Source organism: Coregonus lavaretus (genome assembly GCF_964263955.1).
Source record: "Coregonus lavaretus genome assembly, contig: HAP1_SCAFFOLD_1368, whole genome shotgun sequence".
NCBI classification, from domain to species: domain Eukaryota; kingdom Metazoa; phylum Chordata; class Actinopteri; order Salmoniformes; family Salmonidae; genus Coregonus; species Coregonus lavaretus.
In genome coordinates, this window is record NW_028164678.1 from 102,213 (window position 1) to 120,291 (window position 18,079).

Here is an 18,079-nt window from a genome sequence, read left to right on the forward strand (position 1 = left end):
AACTGCCATTTCTTCCTTAACTGTAGACTTAAGAAGAAAGTTAAGCAAAGTTGCTATTCCTCAAAAAGGTTCTTGGAAATTCTCTTGCGTTATTTCTAATGTTTCTCCTTAAGAAGCTTCTTAAGTTTTTGCATAAGAAGTGTTTTGTGAATCTGGGCCCAGGGCTCTAGTGAGGCTCAGGCTGGTACTTGTAAGGACAGGCATCTGACCAACTATAGACTGAAGTCTATTGACCAGTGACCACAACATCTTGAAAATATTTACTTGCCGCGCCCGGTGCCCATGGCAACTGGGCTCCAAAATGGCACTAGAGCCCAGCTCTTCCATCTTCATTTTCATCTGGTTGATTTTATCACCATGTAACCCCGGTCCTTGATGATATTAAAACAACTCACCAGTGTAATGGTGTTCAGTAGGTTTTCTGACATTTCCAGCCACATCTGGTTGATTTTATCACCATGTAACCCCGGTCCTTGATGATATTAAAACAACTCACCAGTGTAATGGTGTTCAGTAGGTGTTCTGACATTTCCAGCCACATCTGTAAACCTGAACTGTCGGCCATAATATGCCCCCTGAAAGGTTCTAAACGTCCTCACTAAAGATCAAAGGGGTTATTATTCTCCCCTGCCATTCTTCTAAATAAAGAAGTATGCATGGTAATAAGTCAATGTACAATAAGAATAATATGTGTTGGTACAGAAACACTGAGAGAGTTATATCAGTCAGAAGCACTAGTCGGATGCTTGAACACATAAACGTCCCTAATTGTCATGAGTGTGGTGGGAACTAAGCAACCAGGAAGGCAGTGTTTTGTTTAGTGCTGACATCAGAGGAGGGCTTGGTCGCCAAATGAGTGACAGAAGACACTCCCACTTCAGAAGACACTCCCACCCGCATGCTAATGAGAATATGATCTGAAATGGGATGTTGTCATACTGGAATATAATAATACCTGGTCTTCATAAGAGTGTGTTGACAAAGCTATACAGCTGTTCTTAAGCAGAATATGGGGTTGTTTTGAACACACACACACACACACACAGTCATTTTCTAATGCAACTACTGCAATATAAAATATGCTTACTCCAGTCCTGCCTCTTTCCCATCTCTACACACTATAATCTATGGCACTGATATGATGCCATAATAATCCAGTCTGTTGCTCAGTGGAAATGGTTCTCAATGAGCCGTCAAGTGTCTCAAACCAAACCAAGTGCAGTGAGGCCTGAAGCCCCCCAGTCATGTGATAACAAACTGTTGAGAGCTGCAGCTGACAGACAGACAGACAGACAGGGGTAATATTCACATCATTAATCCAGTGTCCCAGAGCATGATGTTATCATCAACTCATTCTGGTGTCATGCCAGTGAAATTCAGCAGGTACCTGCTAGTCATATAATTAAGGCCAGGGTGTTGTTTGACAGTGATATTCAGCAGGTACGTGCTAGTCATATAATTAGTGCCATGGTGTTGTTTGACAAATAACAGACAGGCCATTCAGATGAGTTCAGATTCAGAATCCTTAGTCAATTGTTAAACATGATGTTAGGGGGTGTGTCCCTGTGGAATTAGGAGGAATTAACAGATAGACAGCTCCAGTATTAAAAGGAGGGGCCGGGGGCAGTACAGGGGTCCATGGAGGGCTTGGGGGTATGTGAGGGGGAAGGGATGGGCTTTTGGCTGACTTTCACGTGTTAGCTGGTGAAGTCTGACCTACTGGGCAAGCTGACAGCTGTTCCCGTGGGTGCACATTTGTGTGTGTGTGTGTGTGTATCCACTTTTGTGTGTGCGTTTGTGTATATGTGTGCTTGAGATCTGTGCATGTGTGTGTTTGTGTGTAAAAGCACTCAGCAGCCCAGATCCTCTGCACCAGTGGATTGGACTGTGTCTATGCCAGTGGATTGGACTGTGTCTATGCCAGTGGATTGGACTGTGTCTATGCCAGTGGATTGGACTGTGTCTATGCCAGTGGATTGGACTGTGTCTATGCCAGTGGATTGGACTGTGTCTATGCCAGTGGATTGGACTGTGTCTATGCCAGTGGATTGGACTGTGTCTATGCCAGTGGATTGGACTGTGTCTATGCCAGTGGATTGGACTGTGTCTATGCCAGTGGATTGGACTGTGTCTATGCCAGTGACCTGCAGCTCTTAAGCCTCTGCAGCATCATCCACATCCTGCTTTAAATCGCAGGTTGACCTTTATTGTCATGAGTCTTGTCCTGGAGGCAGAACTGAGTGATTTCCCCTTAGATAGGCCAGCTGGAAAGTCCAAATTGGTTATATTATAAAAAATGTATGAAAACAAAAATGTGCTTTTTGGTCTTAATTTAAGGTTAGGGTTGGGCATTAGGGTTAGCAGTGTGGTTAAGGTTAGGGTTGGGCATTAGGGTTAGCAGTAGGGTTAAGGTTAGGGTTGGGCATTAGGGTTAACAGTGTGGTTAAGGTTAGGGTTAAGGTTAGGGTTTGGTTTAAAATCAGATTTTATGACTTTGTGGCTGTGCCAGCTAGTACTCTGCAGAGCTGCCTCCAGAACAACATTCATGAAAAACGTTAACATGCGCTTTAATCACTGCTGGAGTAGTGGCATGGCAACATTAACCAGCTTTGACTGTATTCTGGCTAAATCATTAATCATGTCTCAAATCAAACATTATTTGACCCATTTAATCTAAAAGGGATTCCAAACGAGTTTGAGAAGACCGCCTGAAATTTCGGCCTGTTTTGGTGGGATGGAGTTTTGGCCTGCCTGGTGACATCACCGGTAAATGAGTTAATAGACCAATAAGAAAGAGAGTTCCAAACCTCTCTGCCAATAAAAGCTAGTTTTCAGTTTTCCCCCAGTCAGACCTCTCTAAGACAGTCTGAGCAAAATTCTTGCTATAGAAATTGCTCTTTGCTAAGAAGCTATTTTAGTTTATTTTTGACCATTTAAATTGAAAAACAATCACAGTAACACACTTAATTGTTACCCAGAAATGATTTGATATTGAAATAAAAACGGCTGCATTGGAACTTTAAGTCGCTGTGTAGTGTTGGGTGAGGTGACAGGCGATTAGTGAAGCGTGATTAACAGGAGATTAATCTAGACTTCCAGCTACCTTTGACCTCCCATCAGCCATCAGGATTCAATACATCTACTGAGTCAGAGGCCTGACCTTCCTTTCTGCCTTCCTTGAAGTTCTGTAGTCACTGTTGTCTAAAATGATGGGATGGGTGAAAGTAAGGGTTTGACTGCTTATCTTACACCAACACAGGCATACCAGATATCTGTAATGTGATGAGGTCATTGCTACCGGCTCTCTTAACCTGTCCTCCCCTGACTGTGTTGATATTAGGGGAATATACTACCACCCTTCTCTCTCCTCTCACTTTCATCAGCATGTTGGGCATCACGGCAGAGCAATTCTGTCCATTAAGTCTCTTTATAACATGGTCTAAAGAGCCTAACACACACACACACACACACACACACACACACACACAGCACAAGTCTGCTGCTCCTCAATGTACATAAATCTCTGCTTGGGGCTCCTCCTAAGAAGATTACCACAGTAAAATGCTGCCATCTATCATCTATCTATTAGGGCTCTGGTCTGTAAGGGGATGTATCAGACAGACAGACAGACACCATGTGTTCTCTGAACGGACATTAGTCTCGAAACACGCCAGAAAACTCCAAGCTAAGTGCTCAACCCCCCAAATAGGACTACTGCTTCAACACAGCGTGAGACTAGAATGAACTTTTATAGTATTATAGTTTATTTGTCACATCACACCCGGATGGGAACCGCTACTCTGCCCCCCAACAAGGCCTCATGAACACAGCGTGAGACTAGAATGTACTATACAGTACAGTGCATTACGCTTTTACTAAACTATTTAGGTTAAAGTGATCAACCGTTTATAATGATCACGTGTTCACAATAGGGAAAAACCTAACTTTCATTGATGTCAATGGGAGAACAGAGAATTTTGTCTTAACGGGAAGGTAGGATTTGCCCCTATGAGAGGAGTGCACTGTAGAACTTCCAAGATACTTTCTTTTTCAGCAACTGTTGAGGTGGCCCTTCCCTCTCCTCTGACTCAGAGAGCCTGGTTATGAATAGATCTGTAGGGATGCATCATGCCTATGAAGGTCTTGACACTGGTGAACGAAAACATCTGGAGTTACAAAGCTGTTCTGCTTTTAGCCTCCATGAGGTCGGCTCTCAATGGGAGCTGCTGGTTTCCAAGCCAACTAGTGCAAGCTTCCAGGCCTCTAATAGTACTGACCAGTGGCTAGTTTTATCAGAGCAGTCTTTAAGAAACCAGAGTGAGCGTTTTGGCTCGAAGGGGATGGATGCAGCCGGTTGTAAAAATCATGGATTATTTTTCGGGTATTTCTGTCCTGCATATAGGCCTACAATACGTGAACCAACGTGACTTTTTTGTGACCAGAGATATACAGTTATGGCTTGAAGCATAGACGCCATTTTCACAGATTCATCTTCCATTACTTTTTCCCCAATGAAATTATTTAAGTTCTGTTAACTTAGTCACTCACTTTATTGTCACATGTCCCTACACTTGAATTTGATTTAGTGGCAATATTTCCAAAGATCCACTTAGTTGCACAACCCTAGTGGTTACAATGGCACTACAGAGGGTAGTGCGTACGGCCCAGTACATCACTGGGGCAAAGCTTCCTGCCATCCAGGACCTCTATACCAGACAGTGTCAGATGAAGGCCCTAAAAATTGCCAAAGACTCCAGCCACCCAAGTCATAGACTGTTCTCTCTGCTACCGCATGGCAAGCGGTACCAGAGCGCCAAGTCTAGGTCCAAATGGCTCCTTAACAGCTTCTACCCCCAAGCCATAAGACTGCTGAACAGCTAATCATGGCTACCCAGACTATTTACATTTTTTTTTACGCTGCTGCTACTCTCTGTTTATTATCTATGCATAGTCACTTTTCCCCTACCTACATGTACATATTACCTCAATTACCTGGACTAACCACACATTGACTCGGTACCGGTACCCCCTGTATATAGCCTCGTTGTATTTATATTATTGTTGCGCTTTTATATAAAAACGCTTATTTTTCTTAAAAACTGCATCGTTGGTTAAAGGCTTGTAAGTAAGTAAACATTTCACGGTAAGGTCTACACCTGTTGTATTCCGCGCATGTGACAAATACATTTTGATTGGATTGGATTGGACTTCCATCCATCGTCTTGTATTTGTTTAGAAGTTACCATGTTGCTTTGCAGTAGGCAATGTTCAGCTATTTCCAGGAAGCATCATCCTCCAGAATGCTCCTAACTCACAGTGATGGTTTTATTTTAGTTGTTGCCTTCAGAGCTGAGAATCCTTAAAAGTGCCATTTCCAGTTTGCTAAAGTTCTAATAGTTAGCCTAATTTAGTTAGCCTAAAACAAGCAAGTATAGAGTAGAGAATCATTGTACCATATAAACCACTGTAAAATAGATTTTCCATAACCAAATATATATTAATTTTTGCGTCTTTTACTTTTGGTTTTGTATACCAGCTTCAAACAATAAATATAATCAATATTTAAAGTTCAATTGTATTTATTGTTTGAAGCTGGTATACAAAACTGAAAGCAAAAGATGCAAAAATTATTCTTAGACATGCTTTCAATGAGAATGACAGATCTATAACTCACATTTCTATGTGTATTTGGTCGGGTCACCCAAAAAGTTACATATTGCAGCTTTAAGGCAGGCTAGGATGTGAATGAGTGTCTGAAATCATCTACGATGCTGACTCTGATCATATGGTCTACACTTGCCTAGGCAGCCCCAGACCTCCACCCTCCTCATCAGTCTCTGTTGACAGGCAGCCCCAGACCTCCACCCTCCTCATCAGTCTCTGTTGACAGGCAGCCCCAGACCTCCACCCTCCTCATCGGTCTCTGTTGACAGGCAGCCCCAGACCTCCACCCTCCTCATCAGTCTCTGTTGACAGGCAGCCCCAGACCTCCACCCTCCTCATCAGTCTCTGTTGACAGGCAGCCCCAGACCTCCACCCTCCTCATCGGTCTCTGTTGACAGGCAGCCCCAGACCTCCACCCTCCTCATCAGTCTCTGTTGACAGGCAGCCCCAGACCTCCACCCTTCTCATCGGTCTCTGTTGACAGGCAGCCCCAGACCTCCACCCTCCTCATTGATCTCTGTTGACAGGCAGCCCCAGACCTCCGCCCTCCTCATTGGTCTCTGTTGACAGGCAGCCCCAGACCTCCGCCCTCCTCATCGGTCTCTGTTGACAGGCAGACCAGGCAAGCTGGGAGGCAGGCTGGGCTGGGCTGGGAAGGCCACCTTATGATTTCTTCACAGAGAAGGCCCATGATCCAGACTGAGTCTCATCAGGTTTACCTGCCTAATCTACCCTGACATAATCCTGTATCCTAATCTCCTGAATAGCGCCGCAGTCTTTTGATCCAATGAGGCCACCGTACTGTACCAATGACGCTCAATGTGCGACTGTGAGCCTGAGACTCGCAGCGTGGAATGAATTAGGAATGCTGCTTGTTACTAATGAATAACCCATGTGTCTCACTCTCAAGGCAGCATCCAAGCTATTTCTCTTCTCTCCAACACCCAAGCCAGATTGAATCCTTGCCTCAGTCGCTCAGTTCTCTCTCTGCAGGTTCTGGACTGCTTGAGGCAATAGGCACACAGCAGTGCAGTCACATGTGGTTGTAATCAGTTAGTAATAGGCCCTTGGTAATGTTGCTTTTAGTGAAAAGAGAGACCTTTAGTGGTTATTGCATTTTTCTTTGTTTCTTGAGTTTGATCTTGTTTACTGGCTTGGCTGGCATTCTTATCCAGGTTCTATTTTCAGTTTAGTTTTGGATTGTAAACTTGATGGCGTTGAATGCTTTGCAGTAGCTCTCTTGGAGTGAGAACATTTAAACCAGACGGTAGCTTAGTGGTTAAGAGCGTTGTGCCAGTAACCGAAAGGTTGTTGGTTCTAATCCCAGAGCCAACTAGGTGAAAAAGCTGTCGATGTGCCCTTGAGCAAGGCACTTAACCCTAATCGCTCTGGATAAGAGCGTCTGCTAAATGACTAAAATGTTAAGATTGCAATTCAGTTCAATTTCTTCATGTTAAAGGTGCAATGCAGCCATTTTTATCTCAATATTAAATAATTTCTGGGTAACAATTAAGTACCTTACTGTCATTGTTTTCAATCAAAATGGTCAAAAATAAACACACATAGCTTCTTAGCAAGAGCAATTTCTCAAGCAAAAATTGTTCTAGGACTGTCTGGGAGTGGTTTGAGTGGGGAGGGTGTGCAAAGCTGTCATCAAGGCAAAGGGTGGCTATTTGAAGAATCTCAAATATATAATATATTTTGATTTGTTTAACACTTTTTGGTTACTACATGATTCCATATGTGTTATTTCATAGTTTTGATGTCTTCGCTATTATTCTACAATGTAGAAAATAGTAAAAATAAAGAAAAGCCCTTGACTGGTACTGTATATAAAACACAGGAAAATCCTGTTTTTGACTGCACTGGACCTTTAACAGCCTCTGTTAATTTACAAGCAGTTGTGCAGTGTTGGTGCTCAAACAGTTTCCTGTGTGCTGATTGCTACCTCTGTCCTCTCAACGAGCTGTGAAACAAACACAATGTGGAAAGCAGGCCCGACTGAATCAAGGCCTTTCCAGGTTAACATAAAGAGTTAACGTGCCTGACTGGATCAAGGCCTTTCCAGGTTAACTAACGTGCCTGACTGGATCAAGGCCTTTTTGGTTAACATGAAGAGTTAACATGCCCGACTGGATCAAGGCCTTTCTAGGTTAACATAAAGAGTTAACAGGCCCGACTGGATCAAGGCCTTTCTAGGTTAACATAAAGAGTTAACATGCCCGTCTGAATCAAGGCCTTTCCAGGTTAACATAAAGCATTAGCATACCTGACTGGATCAAGGCCTTTCTAGGTTAACATAAAGCATTAGGATGCCTGACTGGATCAGGGCCTTTCTAGGTTAACATAAAGTGTTAGCATTCCAGACTGGATCTAGGCCTTTCCAGGTTAACATAAAGCGTTAGCTTGCTGGACTGGATCTAGGCCTTCCCAGGCTAACATAAAGTGCCAGCCTCAACTAGCAGACTGGTATTTCATTTACCTCTGTCTATGTTGTTGTTAGGCTGTACTTAGCCCTTCAGTGGCCTGATGATCTCTACAGCTACACCCTCTCCCAGTGGCCTGATGATCTCTACAGCTACACCCTCTCCCAGTGGCCTGATGATCTCTACAGCTACACCCTCTCCCAGTGGCCTGATGATCTCTACAGCTACACCCTCTCCCAGTGGCCTGATGATCTCTACAGCTACACCCTCTCCCAGTGGCATGACTAAAGCTTCACAGGCCCGTGTGAAACAAATTATTACTGGCCTCCCATTATATTAGTAACTGAAAGTCAACAGACCAGATGAACTGGAAAGACATTCACACTTCCGGGTGGCCAAAAACAACTAACTGAAAGCCACGCCCCCAATAAGCCATGCCTCTGACTCTCCACTACAATATCATTGAACATTTAACATTTACATTTACGTCATTTAGCAGACGCTCTTATCCAGAGCGACTTACAAATTGGGTATTTGCATATTTCCCATCAATCTTTGCACAACAATAAAAAATGACATTGGAATGGTTTGTTATGTGAACCAAATAGATGTATTAGTCATCAATACATTCAAATATTTAGGTGACTGTTATGTAGTGGCAAAACATTTAAAAGTTACAAATTACCATGAATGGGATGTGTTGTTGTGCAAATGAAAAATAGGCCCTTCTCACAGTTATCCAACATGATGTCTTTTGCAATGGTCCAAAGTGGACAAATTATAGGGCTAGCAAGAGGGCTGATGCAAAACTTGATAGTGAGAGTTTGTGGCCCCACCATAGCCAAGGGCCACACTGCATGCACACTGCCCACTTCTCTTAACAGTACCTATGCACACTGAGATTAAGAGTATGATAGTGGAGGATAAACTGGAATGGTGCCATTGAATCTAAAACTATCTACTGATTTCATCTCTTCTGCAAATAGACAACGAAACAAGAATTAAAGATTAAATGACAGCAAAATCTGATTAAATTCATATGATTTAAAGGGAATCAGATGTGCTTGGCTGTGGGCTGTTGCTAGGTGAAGTAGTGTTGTAATGGTCAGAGTGAGGGTGGGTGTGTCCTCACCAGTGCACAGACAGAAATGCTGGCTCATCCACAACCTCTCTCAGTAATAAAACCACATAGGGAACACTGCCCTCTTGTGGCTGCTGTTAGTCCTGCGTTTTTCAGAATCACTTATTTTCTTGTGGTTGAAGCTGTAAACAGGCGCAAATGTTTCCTAAAGGCCACTTCAGTGGTGAACTAGAAAGTGAAAGCTGTTCTTGTATGGTTTGGTTGTGGAATAGAGAGACACTCTTAAAGTAGTGGGTTTCTGTCCTGAATGGATTTTCTGTCTGAAGTTTCTCAGTTGAAGGTAAGATAGATTATATATTTTGGGGCCATGATCTCAGCTTTCCCTGAACGACTCGGGACCTTGTTCATTTTTGGTGACGCAATCATGAGCTCTGGGAGCTGGTCTGGAAGCTCTGTGTCACCAGACCAGATATCAGCTGATGACATTAAAACGGTTGTTAAGTGTTTCTGTGTCTGTGTCTATGGAGTAATTGCTTCTGTAAGTCGCTCTGGATAAGAGCGTCTGCTAAATGACTAAAATGTAAAATGTAATGTAAATGAGTAGTGTGTGTGTGTGTCTGTGTGTCTATGGAGTGTGTGTGTGTGTGTGTCTGTGTCTATGGAGTGTGTGTGTGTGTGTGTGTCTGTGCTATATATCTGTAGTGCCTCAGTAGCTGTGGACATTGTGCTCCTAGAGGGAAGTGTGTGCTGTGTGCTGTCTGTCTGAGTGAGTGATCTGTTTCTTCCTGGAGAGAGAGTTAGCAGGCTGGAGAGGCGGTGTGTGAGCTGTGAGTCATACTGTATTGGTGCCTAATGGTACACACACTGTCCTGTCTGTCTTATACCAACCCTGTCTCTCCTGTTTGAGTCCAACCCAACAACACTCTCCTGTCTGCCTTATACCAAACCTGTCTGTCCTGTCTGAAACCAACCCAACAACACTGTCTTGTCTGCCTTATACCAACCCTGCCTGTCTGTTTGTCAGTCTGTCTGAGTCCAAACCAACAACACTGTCCTGTCTGCCTTATACCAACCCTGTCTGTCTGTCTTAGTCCAAACCAACAACACTGTCCTGTCTGCCTTATACCAACCCTGCCTGCCTGTCTGTCTGTCTTAGTCCAAACCAACAACACTGTCCTGTCTGCCTTATACCAACCCTGTCTGTCTGTCTTAGTCCAAACCAACAACACTGTCCTTTCTGCCTTATACCAACCCTGTCTGTCTGTCTGAGTCCAACCCTGTCTGTCTGTCTGAGTCCAGGCAGCCTTATACCAACCCTGCCTGCCTGTCTGTCTGTCTTAGTCCAAACCAACAACACTGTCCTGTCTGCCTTATACCAACCCTGTCTGTCTGTCTTAGTCCAAACCAACAACACTGTCCTGTCTGCCTTATACCAACCCTGTCTGTCTGTCTGAGTCCAAACCAACAACACTGTCCTGTCTGCCTTATACCAATCCTGCCTGTCTGTCTGAGTCCAACCCAACAACACTTGCAGCAGTGGAACCTATACAACAATCAGCTCAGAATAGTGTGTGTGTGTGTGTGTGTTAAGCATGGCTATAGGTCACCATGGCATTTTCTTAAACAATGACGAGTGACGAGATCACAGCAGCATTGATAACCAAATGCTAAGGGTTATTGAGGACTGGCAGACTTAAAAGCACTCTGATCTAATTTAACTTCAAAGGCTTGTTTAATCCCTCCTGCCTTGTTATCAAGCTATATTAGCCAGCTAGCTGCATACTAAACACTAAGAGAAAGACAGGAACCACAGCCTCTACACCAAGCTCCCAGTCCCTCACTCTTAGCTGCTATGGTAACGCTTCCCTCTCATTTGAAACTTTTTAATGAATGATTATTTCATTAACTGTTTCCATGTAAATGATTACTTCTTTGATGGCAGCATGGCTCAATATGTCATCTTTACGGAATGGGCTTACTTTGGGTTTTTAGTTTAACTTTCTGCTCAGCTTGCTAACGCTAACGCTAACGCTAGCAGTAATGGTAGTCATTGCAGAGATACTGATTAGAGGCGATGGAATATTGTATGGTCTGCTTTGATTTGACTGTTATACATACACCCTGGTGAATGTATGTTCTCTTTCTCTGTCTGTCTCTTCTTCAGGCTGAGGCGAGACTGGCAGCGAAGCGGGCGGCCAGAGCAGAGGCACGGGAGATACGTATGAAGGAACTGGAGAGGCAACAGAAAGAGGTTACTCACACACACACCTCTGCATGGTGCTAATATACTTTACCAAAAGCTGTTCGTCTTACATACTAACAACATGTCCTACTGTCTTTCTATTGTCCTGCCTTGGGTTCTCCATGGTGACCCGCTCCTTCTGTCCACCATATTGTTTTAGATGTATCAAAGCCAGAAGGTAGGCCTCCTCCCGTCTTCCTCTCTCTTCCCGGTTCACATTTCACTCCTATTAGCATCTGAATGCTAACTGTCGTTGTAAGATCAACCATCAATGAATGTGTCTTTCAAATCCCTGACATAAATCAAATCACTCACTGTACTGTATGTAACTTTTGTCTAACATGTAATATTATCAGGGTTCAGCACTGTAAAAAAAAAAAAGTAGCTTTTATCACTTTCCATTTCCTTGTCTTTCCTTTCTAATGACTTCCTTCCTTCCTCTGGTTTCCTCTTCCTGCCCTCTCCTCTCCTCTCCGCCCCCAGAAATACTATGGTCTGGACAACAAATGGGGCCACATTGAGCAGTGGATGGTAGGACTTGTACTGCAGTATAAGACCCCTGCTGTGACTGCATGATGACACTGATAATATAATATATATTGTCTGTTGAAAAAGTTTACTGCACACTGGTAATATAATATATACTGTCTGTTGAAACAGCTTACTGCACACTGGTAATATAATATATACTGTCTGTTGAAACAGCTTACTGCACACTGGTTATATAATATATACTGTCTGTTGAAACAGCTTACTGCACACTGGTAATATAATATATACTGTCTGTTGAAACAGCTTACTGCACACTGGTTATATAATATATACTGTCTGTTGAAACAGCTTACTGCACACTGGTAATATAATATATACTGTCTGTTGAAACAGCTTACTGCACACTGGTTATATAATATATACTGTCTGTTGAAACAGCTTACTGCACACTGGTTATATAATATATACTGTCTGTTGAAACAGCTTACTGCACACTGGTTATATAATATATACTGTCTGTTGAAACAGCTTACTGCACACTGGTTATATAATATATACTGTCTGTTGAAACAGCTTACTGCACACTGGTAATATAATATAATATATACCGTTTGTTGCATCGCCTGCATCAAGCAAGTGTTTAGTAAATGTGAGGCATGCACAGTTTTGAACACAATGTGCAATATATGTGTTTAGTATTCTCTATTTATATGTCCCATCCTGTGGATAATATCATAGTTGTCCTGGATATAGCTGGACCTAGGGGTCAGAGTAGCTTGGCATGTGTAGGTCCTCTCAGGCAGTACAAGGGCAGCATGTGTGCTTTTAAAGGTCTGTCGTGAACCAGACCAGACAGGGACAGAATTAATCCTCATTTCACTAGATCCAGTACCGCTACGGGGGTCTCCCATGCCATCTGACAGGGGTTAAACCCTTTTCACTGTACTGGGATCGCCATGACAACCCACCGGGAGGATTAAACCCATGTCACATGACCTAGGAGTTTACAGTAGACCCTCCTCACCCCACCCCCACCTCTCGCTGGGCTAGTCTAACCAGTGGCCTATATCAGAGTAGAGAGGTCAGGGAATGCATAAGTAGTGTACTGTAAATAAACGCATGCAGTGTCATGTGATGTCCAGACATGGGTTTGATTCCATTTCAATTTCAGGCAATTGGAGATATTCTATATCCAGGTCAACTGACAGGAATGGAAATGGAAATAGCCCAGCCCAGCCCCAGTGTTCCCAAAACCAATCCAGTTTTCCCTGTGCAGATTGTGTTTTTGTTGGTCTTTGTCTATAAAATCCACATCTGGTGGCAGAACCAGAACCACTTCCTCCTTGACCTTTCCTCCTGACCTCTAACCTTTAACCTGGTACTTTATTTTCCTCTTTCCTTCCGGGCCTTCCAGGAGGAGAGTGAGAGGTACTCCTCCCGTCCTTCACGGAGACACACGTCGGTCTGTATCCTCTCTGTCCCTGTCTTCTCCTCTCTACCGTTATACAGCCTGACTCCCCCTGTCTTCTCCTCTCTACCGTTATACAGCCTGACTCCCCCTGTCTTCTCCTCTCTACCGTTATACGGCCTGACTCCCCTGTCTTCTATCTACCGTTATACAGCCTGACTCCCCTGTATTCTCTCTACCGTTATACAGCCTGACTCCCCTGTATTCTCTCTACCGTTATACAGCCTGACTCCCCTGTATTCTCTCTACCGTTATACAGCCTGACTCCCCCTGTCTTCTCCTCTCTACCGTTATACAGCCTGACTCCCCCTGTCTTCTCCTCTCTACCATTATACGGCCTGACTCCCCTGTATTCTCTCTACCGTTATACAGCCTGACTCCCCTGTATTTTCTCTACCGTTATACAGCCTGACTCCCCCTGTCTTCTCCTCTCTACCGTTATACGGCCTGACTCCCCTGTATTCTCTCTACCGTTATACGGCCTGACTCCCCCTGTATTCTCCTCTCAACCGTTATATGGCATGACTGACAAAAATGTGCTTTCTTTTCTATATGTTAATGTAAATATAATAACTAATGATTCCGGAATGCTCTGAGGTAGAGGCTGCCTCTGTACACAGATCTAGGATCAGCTCACCCTCTCCAAATCCAAACCAGAACTGGGTTAGGATTCAAACTGGACCTGTCCTTAGGTCAGTGTCTAGGAGCAGCTTCATACCACAGCTACAGCTGAACAACCCACAATGATACACGTTGTGCATTGATTGATTGTTGTGTGTTTGTGTTTATGTATCCTTTTCCCTCCAAGATCTCAGACGATGAGGAACGGATGTCGGTGGGGAGCCGAGGAAGCCTTAGGGTTAGTATATACCATAGAGATCCTATTAAATGACTAGTTCTATGATATCTACTTCCTGCTTCTGTAACATCTTATAGTATGAGGCCTATTGTACATGGGAGAGACTAAGAGCTCTATTCAATCTGTATCGCTGAAGTAAAGGAGACTGCATTCACCGTTAACGCTGCATATGTCGGCTCAATCGGAAATCACCTTTACATTTCTATCGCACAATTTGTAACGCTTCAGCGATCCAGATCGAGTAGAACCCTGACGTAACACACAGGTCATTGAACTCCCACTGTCAATATTTGACTTCAAGAATGTCAGCAATGAGACCGTATGGGTTGTAAAAATCTCTTCTTCCATGTGTCATGATGTGTCAGAGATACTACACATAACAGAGGTAACGTTACGGTACATGCATCCGGTATCTGAGTTGGAATGTGGCCTTTGAAACATGATTTAACCGTGGTAAAAGTCTGGGCAATTTTCTCTCTACCTTGTTAAAGTGGACAACTACAAATACCTAGGTGTCTGGTTAGACTGTAAACTCTCCTTCCAGACTCACATAAAGAATCTCCAATCCAAAGTTAAATCTAGAATCGGCTTCCTATTTCGCAACAAAGCCTCCTTCACTCATGCTGCCAAACATGCCCTCGTAAAACTGACTATCCTACCGATCCTTGACTTCGGCGATGTCATTTACAAAATAGCCTCCAACACTCTACTCAGCAAATTGGATGTAGTCTATCACAGTGCCATCCGTTTTGTCTCCAAAGCCCCATACACTACCCACCACTGTGACCTGTACGCTCTTGTTGGCTGGTCCTCACTACATGTTCGTCGTCAAACCCACTGGCTCCAGGCCATCTATAAATCACTGCTAGGCAAATCCCCGCCTTATCTTAGCTCATTGGTCACCATAGCAGCACCCACCCGTAGTCTGCGCTCCAGCAGGTATATCTCACTGGTCATTCCCAAAGCCAACACCTCCTTTGGCCGCCATTCCTTCCAGTTCTCTGCTGCCAATGACTGGAATGAATTGCAAAAATCTCTGAAGCTGGAGACTCTTATCTCCCTCACTAACTTTAAGCATCAGTTGTCAGAGCACCTTACCGATCACTGCACCTGTACACAGCCCATCTGAAATTAGCCCACCCAACTACCTCATCCCTATATTGTTATTTATTTTGCTCTTTTGCACCCCAGTATCTCTATTTGCACATAATCTCTTGCACATCTAGCATTCCAGTGTTAATACTATTGTAATTATTTTGCACTATAGCCTATTTATTGCCTTACCTCCATAACTTGCTACATTTGCACACACTGTATATATATATTCTGTTGTATTTTTGACTGTGTTTTTTTACCCCATATGTAACTCTGTGTTGTTTTTATCGCACTGCTTTGCTTTATCTTGGCCAGGTCGCAGTTGTAAATGAGAACTTGTTCTCAACTGGCTTACCTGGTTAAATAAAGGTGAAATAAAAAAAAATAGGTGGGACCCCGCCTGATGTGTGAACGCCACCTGTCGTGTGAAAAACACCTCTATTTAAATCTGAGGTGATGATGATGGAATCACTGATGGTGAAGGAGTTGTATTAAAAATGGGTTTTGAAGGCACACAAGGTTCACACTGAGAGTTGTAGCATTATCAAACAAACAAGACTACATGGTTATAAACTAGGCTAGTAGGACCAAGTTAACACTGATACACAGACAGTTGTTATGGTAATGAAGCTGTAGACTTTTGGCCGGGGAGGTATGCATGCGGTTGAAATGGCTCATAGCCCAACTAGTTATCAGCACACCCCATGCAGTGAATGTGGTTTAACAGGACGGTCTGGTTGTCGGCTGTATTGTCACCACACTTCCCTTGTCATGATAACTGTCACTAATGAATGTCTGAAATGCCTCTAGACATAACAGTATGGCTTTTTGTTTTGGTCCCTTGTCAAAGGAGATTTCTATCTTCTAACACATTTTGTTATTACTCTGTTGGGTTAATATTTTAGATCTCTCTCTCTCTCTCTCTCTCTCTCTCTCTCTCTCTCTCTCTCTCTCTCTCGCTCTCTCGCTCTCTCTCTCTCTCTCTCTCTCTCTCTCTCTCTCTCTCTCTCTCTCTCTCTCTCTCTCTCTCTCTCTCTCTCTCTCTCTCTCTCTCTCTCTCTCTCTCTCTCTCTCTCTCTCTCTCTCTCTCTCTCTCTCTCTCTCTCTCTCTCTCTCTCTCTCTCTCTCTCTCTCTCTCTCTCTCTCTCTCTCTCTCTCTCTCTCTCTCTCTCTCTCTCTCTCTCTCTCTCTCTCTCTCTCTCTCTCTCTCTCTCTCTCTCTCTCTCTCTCTCTCTCTCTCTCTCGTAGAAAAACTTCTCATCTGATCTGTACTGCAGCTCCAACAGTCTCCCCTCTCTCAGACATCAAAATTCCACTCAAAATGGCCGGGTCTGTCCCCACTCATTTATTCCCCCTCTCCTTCACGCCTCATCCCCCTTTCATTTCCCCATGCTGCTCCGCCTATTTTTGACCTATTTTCCCTCTCCTTCCTTCCCTACCCACTCAACCTCTCCCTCCTTCCCTACCCACTCAACCTCTCCCTCCTTCCCTACACACTCAACCTCTCCCTCCTTCCCTACCCACTCAACCTCTCCCTCCTTCCCTACCCACTCAACCTCTCCCTCCTTCCCTACCCACTCAACCTCTCCCTCCTTCCCTACACACTCAACCTCTCCCTCCTTCCCTACCCACTCAACCTCTCCCTCCTTCCCTACCCACTCAACCTCTCCCTCCTTCCCTACCCACTCAACCTCTCCCTCCTTCTCTACCCACTCAACCTCTCCCTCCTTCTCTACCCACTCAACCTCTCCCTCCTTCTCTACCCACTCAACCTCTCCCTCCTTCCCTACCCACTCAACCTCTCCCTCCCTCCTTCCCTACACACTCAACCTCTCCCTCCTTCCCTACCCACTCAACCTCTCCCTCCTTCCCTACCCACTCAACCTCTCCCTCTTTCCCTACACACTCAACCTCTCCCTCCTTCCCTACCCACTCAACCTCTCCCTCCTTCCCTACCCACTCAACCTCTCCCTCCTTCCCTACCCACTCAACCTCTCCCTCCTTCTCTACCCACTCAACCTCTCCCTCCTTCTCTACCCACTCAACCTCTCCCTCCTTCTCTACCCACTCAACCTCTCCCTCCTTCCCTACCCACTCAACCTCTCCCTCCCTCCTTCCCTACCCACTCAACCTCTCCCTCCTTCCCTACCCACTCACCCTTCTTCCTTACCCACTCAACCTCTACCTCCTTCCCTACCCACTCAACCTCTCCCTCCATCCCTACCCACTCAACCTCTCCCTCCTTCCCTACCCACTCAACCTCACCCTCCTGTTGGTTTCTTAGAATGACAGAATAGAAGATTCTCAAAACGTAGACCTTTTTCCAGTTGTACATGCTAGATAGAATCACTGTTGTTTATCACTTACAGTAGAATGTTGGATTGTGGATTTGGAACATGTTTCCCTCTCTCTCCACCTTCAGCCCTCCATGCTCTTTATTGATGGCCCACGCACCCAGAGTCACAGGGTTGGTTCCTCTTTCCTATGACCTCTGACCTTCACCACCTGTTATAGACAGTAGATAAACAGATAGATCTGTGACGTGTCACTACTAGAGTCATTATAACGCATGTGAGAATGGACCCACATACAGTCCTGGCCCTAAAAGTTACATTTCCAAAACACTTAGTTAAGGAGAACGTGAGACAGTAAGCTGATGGTGTCTTCAAGGTGGCATGCTGTAAGACAGTTTGGATGTACAGTATGTCCTTCTGGTCCTTTTCCTGCATGATCACTGAGATGGATGTGTCTG

General features: G+C 44.4%; 1 protein-coding gene across 1 annotated transcript in view; it reads left to right on the top strand.

The window, feature by feature from the left end:
* Nucleotides 1–18,079, top strand: part of lrrfip1b (leucine rich repeat (in FLII) interacting protein 1b) — a 30,959-nt gene that overhangs the window by 2,328 nt on the left and 10,552 nt on the right. Inside the window, exons 2-7 of the mRNA XM_084191821.1 lie at nucleotides 11,336–11,422; nucleotides 11,574–11,591; nucleotides 11,897–11,944; nucleotides 13,320–13,367; nucleotides 14,182–14,232; nucleotides 16,576–16,656. Of these exons, the coding sequence (XP_084047947.1) occupies nucleotides 11,336–11,422; nucleotides 11,574–11,591; nucleotides 11,897–11,944; nucleotides 13,320–13,367; nucleotides 14,182–14,232; nucleotides 16,576–16,656 (333 nt within the window). The remainder of the gene's footprint in view (nucleotides 1–11,335; nucleotides 11,423–11,573; nucleotides 11,592–11,896; nucleotides 11,945–13,319; nucleotides 13,368–14,181; nucleotides 14,233–16,575; nucleotides 16,657–18,079) is intronic.